This window comes from Lygodium microphyllum, chromosome 29 (assembly GCF_053477565.2).
Source record: "Lygodium microphyllum isolate KBCC chromosome 29, Lygodium_microphyllum_v1.1.10, whole genome shotgun sequence".
Lineage (NCBI taxonomy): Eukaryota > Viridiplantae > Streptophyta > Polypodiopsida > Schizaeales > Lygodiaceae > Lygodium > Lygodium microphyllum.
This window is the reverse complement of record NC_141163.1, coordinates 82320766-82336157: the sequence shown is the minus strand read 5'-3', so window position 1 is coordinate 82336157 and position 15392 is coordinate 82320766. Positions and strand designations below refer to the sequence as shown.

Below are 15392 nucleotides of genomic sequence, written 5' to 3'. Positions count from 1 at the left end.
AATTTAGTTGACCAATGATCTTGAATGGCCTAAGTCTTTGATAATCCAACTTCTAGGAAGGCTGAGAAGAGAGGATAAACATGACCGTAAAAGCTATATTCTCAATAAATTGTGTTTGCCTTGGCTTAACTTTTTGAGATCTCCAATCAATATTGGGATTGTGTAGCTTGAGCCAGGAAAGACCAATGATGATTGGATTGCTTGGGCAACATTTGACATTGAATGTTTTCTTTGTTACAAAGTTTCTTGATGTTATTTTTATAGGATGAGTTTTCCACTTTTGACATCTCTTGAAGTAAAGGGGCGACTATTTATGACCATTTATAACTTTTGTAGGAACTAGGCTAGATTTCTCCATGATTGTGATACCATGACATCTTGCAAACTTCTCATCCATAAAACATGTAGAGGCTCCATGGTCCAAAAGTGCTTTAATAGTTGTTGATGTAGTGCAGAGACTCTTATAGATAACATAAAACTTGAAGTAAAACTAGGAAACAAGGAGGGGCCTTTAAAGGACTTGATTTTCATTCAGCCGCAAGGCCCTCATGTTTCCTGAAGATGAGGACGTTGTAGAGCTTTGTTTTGTTAGAGTGTGCAACGAAAGAGAATCATGAACACGGAGAGAAAAAAAGAGAAGAGAAAGCATGAAGAGAAGAACGATTTGCATTGAACAATGAAGGAAAGCCAAACACAACGAGGATTGATCAGCCCTTGCATGCAGTTGAAGGGGTCATTGAGAGCATCAAATTAGGTTGAATAATGATGGCAACACCTATGATGGTGACGGAGATGATGGATGGGGATGGAGACGAAGTGTGCAGCCTACAATCTGCAATGGAGACGGAGAAGATTGTAGATGGAGCACCTGCAATAACAGAAAGAAGTGATCTGCCTAGTGATCCTGACAATTATAAATAGCAGTAGTAAAGCTAAAAAATTGACCAATTGATACTGGCCGACTACATTAAATGTAGTCTGACTATATTTAATACTCTCACTTTTTGAGTTTGTATGATAGCATTGGTGCCATCATCCATGTGTCTGAATTCTATGAATCCCTACTATCTATTAATAAGATACTGTTTGACGTCTTGTTTGTCTTGACCGTTTGTGTAGACTTGCTAGCTAGGTGGATAGGGCTACTAAGTGATTCTTACAAGCTTTGGGTATGGGCAGTAACTCAACTATGGTTCTTTTAGAGCTTTGGACGTGATTTATGGCCAAGATAGGACAACTTATTCATGGGTAGGCCTTTGTGTTGAGCTTGGACCAAAATTTCAAGCTTTAAAGCATTGCAAAAGAGTTTTGAAGACACTCACAAACTTGCCTAGATTAACAAAGCTTGACGCACTTTAGGAATGAGCTTCAAGGTATATCTACACTTCAAGAACTCAATTCCTAAACACTATTTTTTTCGTTTTAGCCTTGACCTTGCATTTTGTCTCTAGCCACACCCTAAGCAAGCTCCCATATCCCTTGCTCCTCAAGTATCCATAGCCCATGTCTTCTTCTAACGTCTCATAATGGCTATTTATCATAATTGTATTTCCATATATATTGTGTACTTTCTTGGCAATGTTTAACTTTGGCCTAGCCCTTTGCTTGTGGAATTGGCGGTTAAAGTTGGTTGTGGATGTGTTGTTCCATGGTTTGTGACGTAAGTGTGCTTCATTGGTCTCCTTGGCTTGTCATTTCTTGTGGAGTTATAAGGCACTAGGTTCTAATTGCACAATCCAATAGAAAGATAAGGGAGCCCAAAAGATAGAATGGATGTGGACATGCATAGGACACTTGTTCAATGGACTTTGTTTAGTTTGATGTATTTTGGGCAATAGCTTGGGATTGTTTTTGCCAAATCCTTTGTGAAGACATGTGTATTTTGAATGGCAACACTTGCATTCAAGCCGCACGTTGGCATGGAATTAATGCTGATCAGCCCATATGGTTGATAGCTTCGTTTTTGTTGACTCATCTTGTTTGTTCTTACAAGTGGTCCTCAAGCATCCATCAAACAATGGATTGTTAGCCAATTCTTTGTTAGCAAAATTTTTGGTTACATTTAGAATTTTTTCTTGGGATACCAAAGTTGCCCAATGTGAATGATTTTTCATGTGGTTAGAGTATTGGACTTAGGGTTGTAGGTATGCACGTACATAGCTTGAAAAAGAAGAAGCTTGAGAGAGCACAACACAGTGTATCGAGTAGTATTAATAGAGAAGTTTTGTAAGTCCTAAAGCGAATAGGCATATATACAAGGCACGGGAAACAAAAACCTTCTAGAGAAGAAAACGTGCCCTTGACGGTCCTAAGTGTGTTTACATGCATCATTATCAAAACATGGTAACAAATCTCCCGTGGGAGTGATGCGGTGAACAAGACCTAGCACTCGTGTATAGAGAAGTGCCAAGCCCAGTGGACTAGTATCAATCCACAAAGGGGAGTAAACCCAAAGCTTTGCCAAAATCTTTGAACTTCTCACAAGACAAGGCCTTTGTGAAAAGATTTGCTAGGTTGTCTTGTGTTGGCACATAAACCAAGCTGATCTCTGTTGGAGAGAGTCTCTTCTCGACATAATGATAATGCATCTCAATGTGCTTAGTATGAGCATGGAACACTTGGTTCTTTGCAACTACCAATGCGCTTTGACTGTCAGTGAAGATGGTGGTGGTGGGTGATTGTCCCAAAAGTTGTTGTGAGCCAAACATGCTCAATTGTAGCTGTGAAAGCTATCCTATCTTTAGCTTCATAACTAGAAGTGGCCATAGTGGACTGCTTCTTACTCAATTGCGATATGTGTGAGTTGCCAAGAATGAAACAAAAACCACTTGTGGATACATAAGTGTCATAGTAATTGGCCTAGTTAGAATGCCAAAAAGGGTGTAAATTTGGTAGTAATGATTCCTGTTGGGATAAAATAGCCCAAGATGCCAAGTACCACACAAATAGTAAAAGATATGTTTCATTACCTAGCAATGCTTGGTGCTTGGTAAACTTGCTTATTTGTGAGACTATAAACTAGATGCCAGGCCTCATTATGCATACATAAATCAAGCATTCAATAATCTTGCTAATAGAGAAAGGTATCAATGTTGTCTTTGATATCATGAAGGGTCAACTTCAAACTTGTCTCTATAGGAGTAGCAATAGGCTCGCAGTCCTCAAGACCAAATCCTTGCAATGATGTATTCGACACAAAGCAATACCGCAATCACATTGCTTGAAGTAAATGCCCAAATAATGATGCAATAGGCACAAATCTTCATGTCAAAATTTGAATTCAACTCAGCCTTAAAATGTGCAATATATGACTCATTAGGATTGGTGAGCAACATGTCATCCACATAGACCTCAATGATTAGAGCGACATCACCCTCATGTTTCACATGTAAGGTGTTCTCAATTGGACTATTTGAAAACCACGTGCAGTTAAGTATGCATGTATCTTCTCATACTAAGCTTGAGGTGCTTGCTTTAGATCATATAGTACCTTTTCAATATGCACACTTTGTTGTCTTGCTCCTTTTTGCAAAAAACCACGAGGTTGAAAAACATACATTTCCTCATGTAAATCACCATTTAGAAATGTAGTTTTGATGTTCAATTGATGTATGTTTTGTAAAGAAATACTTTGGCATAGAAGATAAACACAAGTATATGACAAAACACAAAGTAATAACAATAGAACTCAAAGGTGAAGAGTAACTCAGAGATAATGAAAAATGAATGAATAATGCTGAATGTTGTAAGCACACTTTGCAAGTGTGGATACAAAACCTTCAGCCTTTGTGTCTCAGAATGGACTGGAAGAATGTGTCGTACTTTTAATAAAACTTGAAATGCAGGAGGCAATTGTGGAAAGCGATCAATAGGTGCAAATGCAGATTTGAGTGTTTGGATTAGGCTGATGGAGGCAACGGCAGCAAGGTGGCTTGCATAGAGGTGAAAATGTTGGAGGGCAATTGAAAATGCAAGGTGGATAGCTGGCAATTGCTCTTGGAGGGGTTGAATATGTTGGGTGGCCGAGTGAATGTAGCAATTTGCTGCACTTCAGGCAATTGTTTGGTGATGGAACAATGTAGGCTGAACAGGGTGGTAGCTAGCTGTAGCAAATACAGGGTTGGATAGCTCCTAAACAGGGTAGAGAAGGTGACATTTGCTAGGAAGGGTGCCACAAGTTCATGAAGGTATGGTTGCACCACGAATTAAAGTATCCACCAACGGAGGGGTATAGATAGCAATGGAGATTGAGTTCCAACAACTTGCAAAACAAGGATGGATTCAAGTGGCTAGGGGGTCTTCTATTTATAGATGTGGATGCTCCCAATGTTTGGGTGTTAGCTTATTGTGGGACACAAATGCCTTGGTAATCTCTAATAAAGCTTGGCATAGTCATAAGTGACAGTCATTTTTGGACTTGAGAATTGCGGGGACGGCAGCTCCTCTCCATCTCGCATTCCATTCCATGTCACTATATAGTCACAAGTGATAGGAATTCCTTCCCGTTTGCCATCCCTCGTCCTTGTTCCATTTTGCGTCACTTGTGACTATGAAGCTTGGTAAATTTGTGTTTTGGGGCTGTTTTAAAGAGCTACTAATGTTTAAAGTTTGTAATGCACCTTTTTAGCTAATAAAATTGGCCTTTGAAAATAATCGAAAGTGTAGTGATCATAAATAACTGACTCATATGAAATAAATCAGCAAATAAACAAAAGACTCATTGAACGGGAGAGCTAGAATGCTCTTACATGTTAGACAACACATGATAGGCTCCGGAGGTGGTGACCCTTGTAGTATTTCTTTATCATTATTCAAAGCTTGCATGGATCACAAGTAACTTGCTATAGTCCATGTGCTTGTAGGTCTGGTTTAAGATCTTAGAGGAGGAGAGAATCTCAACTTATAGTATTGCACTAACTTGTTTTTAATTAGAATTAGATTAAAAGTAGTAGCATACCTTGTTGTGAATGGAGTTACAGACCTGCCCAAGGGATTCCCCATGTGGAGAGGAGAAGATCAGTGGTTGCCTTGAATCATGTGCTGTCAACTCACGTTCCATGGCGGAAAACTGCAATTTTTGTAGCAAAGAAGAGAAGAATGGATGTCTCCAAATGAGAGAGACCCCAAATAGCCAAGATTAGCTTTCTAAACAAGTAACCATTTGCTCTTTAATCCAAACTCATTTTTGATTAAGGGCTTAATTATACGTGATTTGCTCATTGGACCAAACTTAAGCTTAGGGTTTGCTTTACAACTTAAGTGTCCTAAGTGAGCTGCTTATTGGGTAAAACTTTCAATGTAACTTAATTCTAAGGTACAAACTTTCAAGTTAATGAAAGTTTTACGCTACACCTTGTTTCTTTGGCCATGGCCTTGTAGCACATAGCTGTGATGATGGATTCGGTAGCTTTATGAGACCGGTTGAATGCTAGAGTTCGCTCTTTCCTCTTTTTGAGTTGTGTAGATTTTGTGCTCTTGCATGTTAGATGTATGTGCACTGCTGCAAATGTTTGAAGGAGATTGGCATCTCTCTTTTGGATCTAGACATTTGGTCATCAATTATCTCTTGAATTGAAGCTATGACAACTTTCTATCGCAGATTTCCCTTTGATGAGAGATCATATCCGCAAGATGGAGGAGCTTCAGGGTGAGCTTTCATTCCTTGGTACAGACATTTCTTTGGAGGATGTAGTTGTGACACTTCTCTCATATCTTCCATTATCGACATATGATGTGTTCTACACTAGTCTTCTCACTTCTTGTAGTTGAGAGACTCTCATTGGGAGAAGCTAGTTCCATTGGTGCTTGAGTAGAATGTGTGTCACAATGAGACAGATTCTTGTGGAGCCTGTGCATATGGCCGTGCTTATGTGGCTTTATCTCTTGGTACAAGACAAGCCAAGCAGAAGAAAGAGGAGGAAGAAGTTGGAGTTATCTTCTAACTTTAATACTGATTTTGTGGAGAAGCATATAGGATATCCCACGTGTTCTCATTGTGGAAAGACCTCGCGCCGTGAGAAGTGCTAGAGGATATACCCTTACCTTCGTCTAGGAGCAAGTGGTGGATCTATATCGGAGCCTTTGTCTACCTCTACTTCGTCACTTGCTATTATCAGTGATCACCGAGTCCATGTTTCTACACACTTATCAAGTGGAGGAGCCTTCATCGATTGTTTTGTCTTGTGAGTAGCCTTGGCTTATTGACAATGGTGCATCTAGTGATATGACTCCCTAAGGTGATTTGTTGTAGGATCTCCGCTTGTTAGAGGGTATCGTCACTACTGGTGACATTTCTTTGGTGCCTATTAGTACTCTATTGTTTGACCGTCCATTGAGCTTCATTTTTGAGGCCCTACATGTTCAGGCTTGGGCTTCCATCTCCTCTTAGTTCTTGGCCTTCCTAGACTAGGACTCATATTGTCTTCCCTAAGCTGATTGTCTTTGTTGATGATTTTTCTATAGGAGCCACTTTTGTGACAAGTTGGAAAGGGGAGGGGGCTACTTGTGTCCATTCCCCTTCCATTGTGCAGGGTCCTTTGAGGCAGCTTTCTATAGTTGCATTCGTTCTCGAATGTGCACCCTTCATTCCACAAATTCCATCCCATCCCCCACCATCTCCTTTGGTGGTTTCCTCGTACCTTCCATCCCTTTTAGAGAGGGATGATATCGGTGATGTGGTTGTGGATTCCTTGGCCCTTTGTGTTTCAAGGGGGGCTTCCTTTGCCCTTTGGTGGCCTTCCATTTAATCGGATTTTTATATGGAGAGGGGGTCGTGCTCCTTGGCCGGCTTTCTTCATTGACAAACTTCATCGGCATTGGCACTCTTCTTGCCACCCTCAAATCCGCATCTTCTTTGGCCTTCTGCCACATTGGGATCTGAGAGGGGGCGTTAGCAGTCATGTGGTCATCTCTTGCATGTGAGTCCAGTCTAAGTCAAACGAGGACATTAGGAGCTCGGACATTGTTTTTGTTTGTCATTTTATGTGTTTTAGACACTTGAAATAGAGGGCACATCAGTGCATTTTTTTTGGGCACTTTTGGCAATTTCTAGGGTTTTGACTCTATTTAGGGTTTTGCCACTTTTTGCCTATATATAGGTGGCCTGCCCTACCTACCACTCTCATTATCCATCATCGATCCTTTGTGATCAGCTAGCCCTCCTTATTCTCTCATTCCCTTGCTGCTGTTTGGTGCCCACATTGATGTGTAGAGCTATGTGTTGGGGCTGGCTGTTGCAGCCTTGTACCTTCAGCCATTGCAGTCTCATTGTTCCTTCTCTCTCCTACGTTCTCTCTTTGTCTCCTCTTTGTGTTCACTTTCCTCTTTCCATTGGACACTCTCAATTTTTGGGCCGTTGGCATTTTTTGGACTATTTGGAATACTTTCATTTTTAATTCCTGTTCTGGAGTGCACATTAATATTGGCTGTTTGAGAGGTCTAAAAAATTTCCAGTGGCAACTGTGCACCATTGAGTATGCAGGTCTTCTTACAAGGGATGATTACTTCCTGGGGTGTTGCCATCTGTTCAGTCGCTGTTTGATACTTAGTAGTTGTACGACTCTTGTACATTCTTTACTTTATAATGAATACAATTACCCATTGTGTGCCTGCATGAGAGAGAGAGAGAGAGAGAGAGAGAGAGAGAGAGAGAGAGAGAGAGAAGCAAGTTTTCAACATGGTTTTTTGCAGCAACCTTATGGCTTCATCTAGGCAGATTAGGGATCAAGCAAGATGATGTGAGGCATCCAACCTTTGGAGACATAAAAAGTTGTTTTGAATCTTTAATTAAGCAGAGGTAAGCTGTCAAGCTGTCAATCAATTCTTTTACACCTTCATTTTCCATCTTGTATTCAATATTATGGAAAGAAGAGTTTTTCGTATAAGTAGTGACAAGTATAATTAAACATTAGCTACCTTGAGCTCAAGGTTTGCATAAGTGTTGGTGATTACTTGAATCTAGGGATTCTTGCTAAAAATATTGTTTCCTATGAAAGCCTTCAAAAGGCTTGAGGATTGACAAATTAAATAGCAAGAATGACTCTTTTTAAGCACTAGAAAGAATATTCTGTAATTTTTTTGTTGAAATGCTGTAACTCAACAAGGGTCGTATTTTTAGATGTCATATTCAAAATCACAGGCAGTCAATTATGAATAGGACTGAAAATGAAAATTCAAAAGGAAAAGAACTGAATCCTCCAGAGTGCTCCACTTGTTAGTTTTGTCTCTAGATTCTCTTTGGAAGACATCTCAAGATTCCAGATCCTTGAAATGAATTTGAAATATGGTTCTAACAGGAGATTTTGGTGAAGAGATTGTCCAATGGTCAGGTTTGCCTCTACAATATGAGGTCTTCCTCAGAAGACACCCCAAGTTCTGGATGCTTGGGATAAACCTTACTGAAAACACAGCGATCAAACTCTGGTGAAAAATTGCTCATTGAAAATCTTACCAATTATACTTGGGACAGCTCGCTTCATTAGATTGAAATGAAGCAGCTGATGATGCAAAAGACTGTGGATTAGTGAAACAAAACTTGGATTGCCTTGCTTGATGAAGTGAAACAAAAAGACTGCAGATTAGTGCAGAATGATGGCAATGACATCAATGATAATTGTCTAGGCTGGTGAAACCCAGGCAATTTCGTGTATTGTGGAGTAAGGAAGGAGGCTGCTATTTCTGGCTGATCCAGACTGAAACAATGGCCGAGGCTTTGGGATGGATTGAAGTCTTATGTTCAATGTTCCAATTTTTGCACTTCTAACTTTTAAGGTTTTCTCAGCTTCTTTGGAGAATTGTTAGTTAAAAGTTTCCATACTGCACTTTTGTTGAGAATTGCCATGGCGAAAAACAATTCCAAATGAGGTCAAATCTAAAAGTTGAGTGCACATTTGAGATGGTGCTTCTACTGAGGTGATGATTTCCAATTTCTGCAAATGGTGAAAACGCACCCCTTGAGATGAGGCTTAAAAGCTAAATGCTGGAGTGTCACAAATCCAAGTTTACACATCAGTCATCATTAAGGTTTTTGCATGGCAAAAACATTTTAGGCAATATTGAATTTTTAAAGACAGCATGCAAAGGCAAAGGTGAAGGGTGTTCTGTGCATTCACGAACAGTGCATTTCCAACTTGATTCTTATATCCAAGTTCACACTGGAATTCAAATCTTTCAGTGCTTTTAAGTATCCTGTGTATCACATAACTCAGCCAGTGATTGTCTCAGAACATCCATAGTGCTTTGCTAGGTTGGATTTGCTTCTTAGGCAATCCATTCATAGTCATTGCAGGTTTTGTTTGTCCAATTGATCATTGGTTCATCAAAACAAATTGCTGAATACTTGCTCATCTGATTCAATGGATAGAGAAAAACCATTCACAGCAGATTGAACACTAGTGCTAGATCACCTTCTCACCAAGTAATCCACTTGTAACTCATTCAATGGATTGTGAATTGGAGGGAGGGAGAAAGAGACCTGCTGATACTGTTGTTAATGAGGTGGCTTTAACCTCTAAAGTCCAAGCATTTTAGCATTAATACAAGGAGGGTGGAGGGAGAGGCAAAACAGAGAGAGAGAGAGAGAGAGAGAGAGAGAGAGAGAGAGAGAGAGAGTATGCAAACACCTCTATTAATCACAAGATCAATCATTGCCATGTTCAAGCCACCCTGATACAGGTAGCTGAGGATGACATATGCTGATTCTGGTTAGTACAGAATTTAAGACAGGCAGTCACGGCTGATGACAATAGGCAGAGAGAGAGAGAGAGAGAGAGAGAGAGAGAGAGAGAGAGAGAGAGAGAGAGAGAGAGAGCTGCTGCAACCTGACAGCTTGGCAAGAAAGCAGTCTTGCACAGCTCTAGCCTTGTGTGACTGAAGCCCGATAGGTCTGTAGACTTGTCACACAGAGAGAGAGAGAGAGAGAGAGAGAGAGAGAGAGAGAGAGAGAGAGAGAGAGAGAGAGAGATGAAATGAACCTTTTACGAAAAAAAGAAATGAAATGAAATGAGATGATATATTAATGTCCACAAAAGGCCAAGATGACCTATGAGACCATGAGTTACAATCATGTGTATGATGGTACAAGTGTCTGGGCAAAATATGTATGCAACACAAAGCAAAATAAGAAAGGAAACTAACTATAGCTATGTGTAAAACATAGAGCTCTATCTAGTAACAATGAGCTCCAAATGGTACAATCTCATGTGGGTGAGTACCTAGCTCTAGCCTGAGCAATAATCCCCTGTATTTGCCTATGAAGGTGTTGTCGGTGTCTGTGCCGAGGCCTAGGACGTCTGGATTGGCTAAGCTGAACGGCTTGATCAATCAATATTCCTTGTTTGTGTGTAGACTGTGGTGGAGAGAGAGGCTCTTGTGTGGACTGTAGCTGTAACTGTATTGAAGTCTTTTGAGTCTCCTTTGCAAAGAAGTTTGTGAGCTGCCTCTGTGAAGGGCCTCGATGTCTTGGGGCAGCTATACTCCTGAGGCCCATGCCACGAAGCTGTCATATCTCAAGAAGAAAGAGGCCAAGGCATCACCGATCGGTGAAATCCACGACTCTGGATAGTGGTCCAAATCCGTCTCTAAAGAGATAGTGGAAACGACCACGGACCTCATAATACGCTGGGCAACGGCAAATATAATGCTCCTCTGTCTCTGGCTCTAATTGGCATATCTGGCATATGCGCTCCTCTGGTGGGATGGATCTATATCTGCTAGTTTCAATCTCTAGCTGATTTGGGTACTTAAGTTGTGCACATGTGAGATTAAGTTTACATGTCATAGTGATAGACAATCCTAGCCTTTGTAATGGGGGACATTGGCAGAAGTTGTGGACAAGTGTGCCAGTGGGGTGCGTGACTCAGATCTTAGTCAAGTACACTGAATTGCCTCTTGGATGGCCTTTTGGTGTTAGGGGGATTAGAGGTTTAAATGATTTAATATCCTAGACTAAGGTCTGTGAAAAGTTTCAATACTTCCAAACTAGGGGGATTAGAGGTTTAAATGATTTAATATCCTAGACTAAGGTCTGTGAAAAGTTTCAATACTTCCAAACTAGGAGATGATATAATATTCGCCGACTAAAACATGAGGGGATTGCTCTTACAACACTTTTTTGGCATTAGATTGAAGGTTTCTCTCTCCTCTGATGTCCTCCCTCATTTCAGTAAATCAAGTGTGCCATTGAATCAGCCGTTCTTTGTTTCTCTCAACTTTTGAAGGTGGACAGTAGTGTATATGTAGTCAAAGCTCTAATTTACAACAGAAATTAGGTCTTCTCAGCCACCTTGAAGTGCATGCCCATTAAATAGAAGCCTAAAGATCAAGAGCGATTGTTGGAATTGAAGCGATTACAGTAGATCCGATAGAGATTGTACATCCACATTGAAGTTGACCCGCAAAGAAGTGTTCTTGATTTGATTTGTGTTCAAATTGTGTTAGAATCAAGGGGCAAATTGGATCTTGATGCAGTTGGTGAGATGTAGGCCAAATGTATTGGAATTCTGTCCATTGGGAGGAGTCTTCCAAGGAGTTTGGTCCTGAAGGAAGTAGCGAAATCATAAGCTAGTGGCACAGGGTTCCACCTTTGAGTCCGATTAGGCACCCGGCTCAAAAAACAAAAACAAAAACAAAAACAAGTTAAAAAAATATCGCAAGGGGCGCGAGTTTTGGGGGCAAGTGGTGTTGGGTGTCAAAGATTAATGCGGCAATGTATTTATTTCTGATTTGTGAATTTATATGCTTGCTGTAATTAGTGTTAAATCAGGTCATCTAACACCTTATCTGACAAGGTTGTAGAGAGAGAGAGAGAGAGAGAGAGAGAGAGAGAGAGAGAGAGAGAGAGAGAGAGAGAGAGAGAGAGATCTATTAATGCCCTTTGGAGGCCAAAATTGACCTATAGGACAGATCATACAATTCATTGCATTCCAATTTGGGTATTAGTGACAAAAGGCACATAAAATGACAGCAAGAAAGTAAAAATAATTAGATGTGATAAACTGTGAGCTCTTATGACTCATAAAAGTTCTAATTACAACATCAAGTTCCATTACAAATATAGAGGGTAGCTAAATTCCACTAGAAGATACATTAACTTTTGGGGAAGTGGAGTCATAACTCCTTGGTGACAGCCTTTTCTCCTTAATATACTGCCCACTTATCATTTCTTCATGCTTCTTTGACTTTGGTTAATTTTGTTAGTCAAAATTTAAGTTGAAGTGGGGTCCACTTGTCTGCTATCCATACTTTGGTCCCTTGTAGGGACTTGGTTTGCTATAATACCACTATCTTCTTTGTTATATCCATGTAATTGATCTTTGCTTGTGTGCCTTTTGGGATAATGTGGATGGACTCTTCCAAATCTACAAAAGGGATAACCTTGCTTACGGACATTTGTTTCCAGGATGTAATCTTGTCTAAAATTGGAGCAAGGTCTTCCCATTTCATCATGGAGGGAGACTACCAATCCTTCTTTGTCTCATTACTTTCAATCCTCTCATTCTCCTTGATGATTGACATAATCTCTTTACAAAAGCGTGTTGAATCGGAGTGTTGAATTGGATGAATTCACTTTTTGTACCTTGTTGGCCAATTCTACTTATAATGACTTTGCTATGGGCTCTTGTCATGGGGATGTGAAATTTTGAGATGCTCTAATCTTGCTAATAACATTTGATTAAGATATTAATCAAATGTGCAAGGTTGTTTAGCACATGTGATGCACATGGCAGTTCTTTCATGGTTCTGTAGTAAAAGAGTTTGTGGGGCTAGATCCATTGGCTACCACTTTCAAACGCTTGTCATGCTCCAAGACAAGTGGGACAAGCTCCTCCCATAAAAGAGTTTCTTGGGTCCTTGATGTAAGAAGGTTGGTATAGAAGGTATCATATTGCGGAGATGACAAGTGAGTCAAAAGGATCATGGCCATGTCCTTTGAAGATATCATCCTTCTAAGGGAGAAAAGCTCATCCCTCATGTCCTTCAACTTGTTGATGTGATCCTTCATGGAAGGAGAGTCATCAACAATGAGCATTCATTATTTCTTCTGAAGAGTAATTTGGTGGGTAAATGTCCTTTGATGGTACAAAGAAGCAAGCTTTGTCTACACTTTTGTTGCATGCGTAACCTGCACACATGTACTAGGACAGAATCTTGTAAGCTCAAAGAGAGGAAAGATCAAGCTTTAGAATTGAGCTGATTTCATAGGGTTGCACTATCCATTACCGATCACATGTGAGGTCCTCCATGGGACGGGGAATAGGATTGGTCACAAACTCCCAAAGATTGAAGGTGTCAAGAATACATTCCACCTTATAGGACCAATGCAAATAATTTGATCCGTCCAAACGGTCTTCTTTGGGTAGAGAAAGAAGAGCATGCTCTTGCATAGACTGTGCCAACATAGGTATCCTAGGGCCTGAGGGATGGACCTTATGGGAGACATGAAGTGAGGGGGGAGGAGATGGCTGCTTTGACTTGGCAAGAGAGGGTTCCTGCCATGAACGGGGCTGGGACCTCCGATCTTTGCGATGATCATACCTCCTCTCAGAGGGAGTATGAATAGACTCCTCATCTAAGTCATCAAAGGGCGGGGAAATCAGCAACACTTGCAATAAGAGAGTTGTGGATGTCTTGCCTTTGTCAAAAGCACAACAAATTCTGCATTGTCTGCAGCAACAAACAACAAGCCGAAATTTGAGTTTTCAGCAACAGTGTGGTCTCCTCTTTGGTTGGAAACTCTGTGTCCTCATGTAGGCGATGATACCATGCGAGTGCCCATCGAAAGAGAATCATGAACACGGAGAGAAAAGGAGAGGAGAAGAGAAATCTGAACCGAACAATGAAGGAAGGTTGAATATAATGAGGATTGATCGGTCCTTGCATGCAACCCAGGGCGTTAGTGAGGTCACTGAATCATGTTGAATAATGATGACAACACCTGTGATGGTGACGGAGATGGAGGGTGCAGCCAGCAGTCCTTGTTGGAGACAGAGAAGAACACAACAATCTTGCCAAATTGAAGAATGCATTCGCCCCACACTAGCCATTGATATAAATAACCAAAAAGGGCCCAAACTGGCCGACCAATAGCTTGGAGGTAAAAAAATGCAATTAGCCCGGTCAAAATTGGCCGACTAGCATGAATTACTGTTGAAATGCTGATGTGGCAGCCTCTTTGGCAAATCGCAGCCATTTGGAGTAGGCTAGGGCTGGTGTAGAGTGTGAATATACTTGACGTGAATGAGAGAAGAAATGCATGCTCTATAATTAACTAGGCGGTGGAGGTTATGGGATTGGATTTAGAGGAGGAAGAAGAAATGGTGCCATGCACGGAATCATAACCAATTGTTAACACAATAAGCATGTTGAAGATGATCCATCCAAGGAGCTGATGGTCCGTCTCCTCAAGATTCTTCGAGCTTTGTTAGCTTGAATCATCTACCATCTTCTATACGCTTGTATGCTTGGGTCACCGCCCAATTGGATGATTCTTAAGATCTTGATTGGGAGGGGAGTATTTGTTGGAATTTGCAAATACCTTGTTGGGTGAGTATGCAGATCATAATTGCAATAATTTTTTGAATTGTGATAAGGAGGATGTATTTGATACGAAGGTGGACAGAATGAAAGTGTTGGGTGTAAGGTCCCTTCGTTTCTGTGTATAAAGTTTTATGGGTGTGAACACACACTTATTGTACCCTAACATATAAATACATTCTTTATTCTTTGTGTACCATTACGATCCGGTACACCTATCTTTGCATTCACTCTCTCTTACTCTCAACTCTCAATGTTGTTGCTCGTGCTTTTGTCTCGCACTTCCATTGCTCACTCTCCCCTTCAAACTGGTATCAGAGTCACTTCTAAGGTGTGTGCGCTTCCTGAAGTCCGTGCGGGTGAGCTCTAGCTCGTCTGCGCGAAGAAACATCAAGCACGTATGTGTACCGGACAGATTGGTGACAGGTCAATGCAAGTGTAGGTGATAACTCACGTAATCAAGCGGCAATCAATTTTGACCAGCGGGACATAGGTGACAGCTCACAACAGGTCACGACAGGCAGTTGAAAGTCTGCTTGACATTTTTGTGTGACCTGGCACATTTATGCCAGCCCTAGTTCACATGTGGAAGCACAGTTAAGTTTTTCAGCAATTTCATGGCTGAAATTTGGGGCTTTTCCTAGATTTGATGCTGTTCATGCATAACAATGACATTTGACCTGGAAATTGCAAACATTGTGCACATTGGATTTGGAAAATTTGGGGTTTTTCATGTATTAGTGAAATTTTGTTCAGTTGAGCCGAATTTATTGACACTGATGTACATTAGGACCCGAGAAATTTGGGGCTTTTGAAATATTTTGTGAAATCTTGCTAAAGTTGCTCCTTTTATGCTCTTG

The 15392-nt window shown here is 40.7% G+C and overlaps 1 protein-coding gene across 1 annotated transcript in view; it reads left to right on the top strand.

The window, feature by feature from the left end:
* LOC148010843 (melanoma-associated antigen G1-like protein) overlaps positions 1–15392 on the top strand; it is a 55178-nt gene that overhangs the window by 9476 nt on the left and 30310 nt on the right. Inside the window, exon 4 of the mRNA XM_087672045.1 lies at positions 7690–7795. Coding sequence (XP_087528171.1) covers positions 7690–7795 — 106 coding nt within the window. The remainder of the gene's footprint in view (positions 1–7689; positions 7796–15392) is intronic.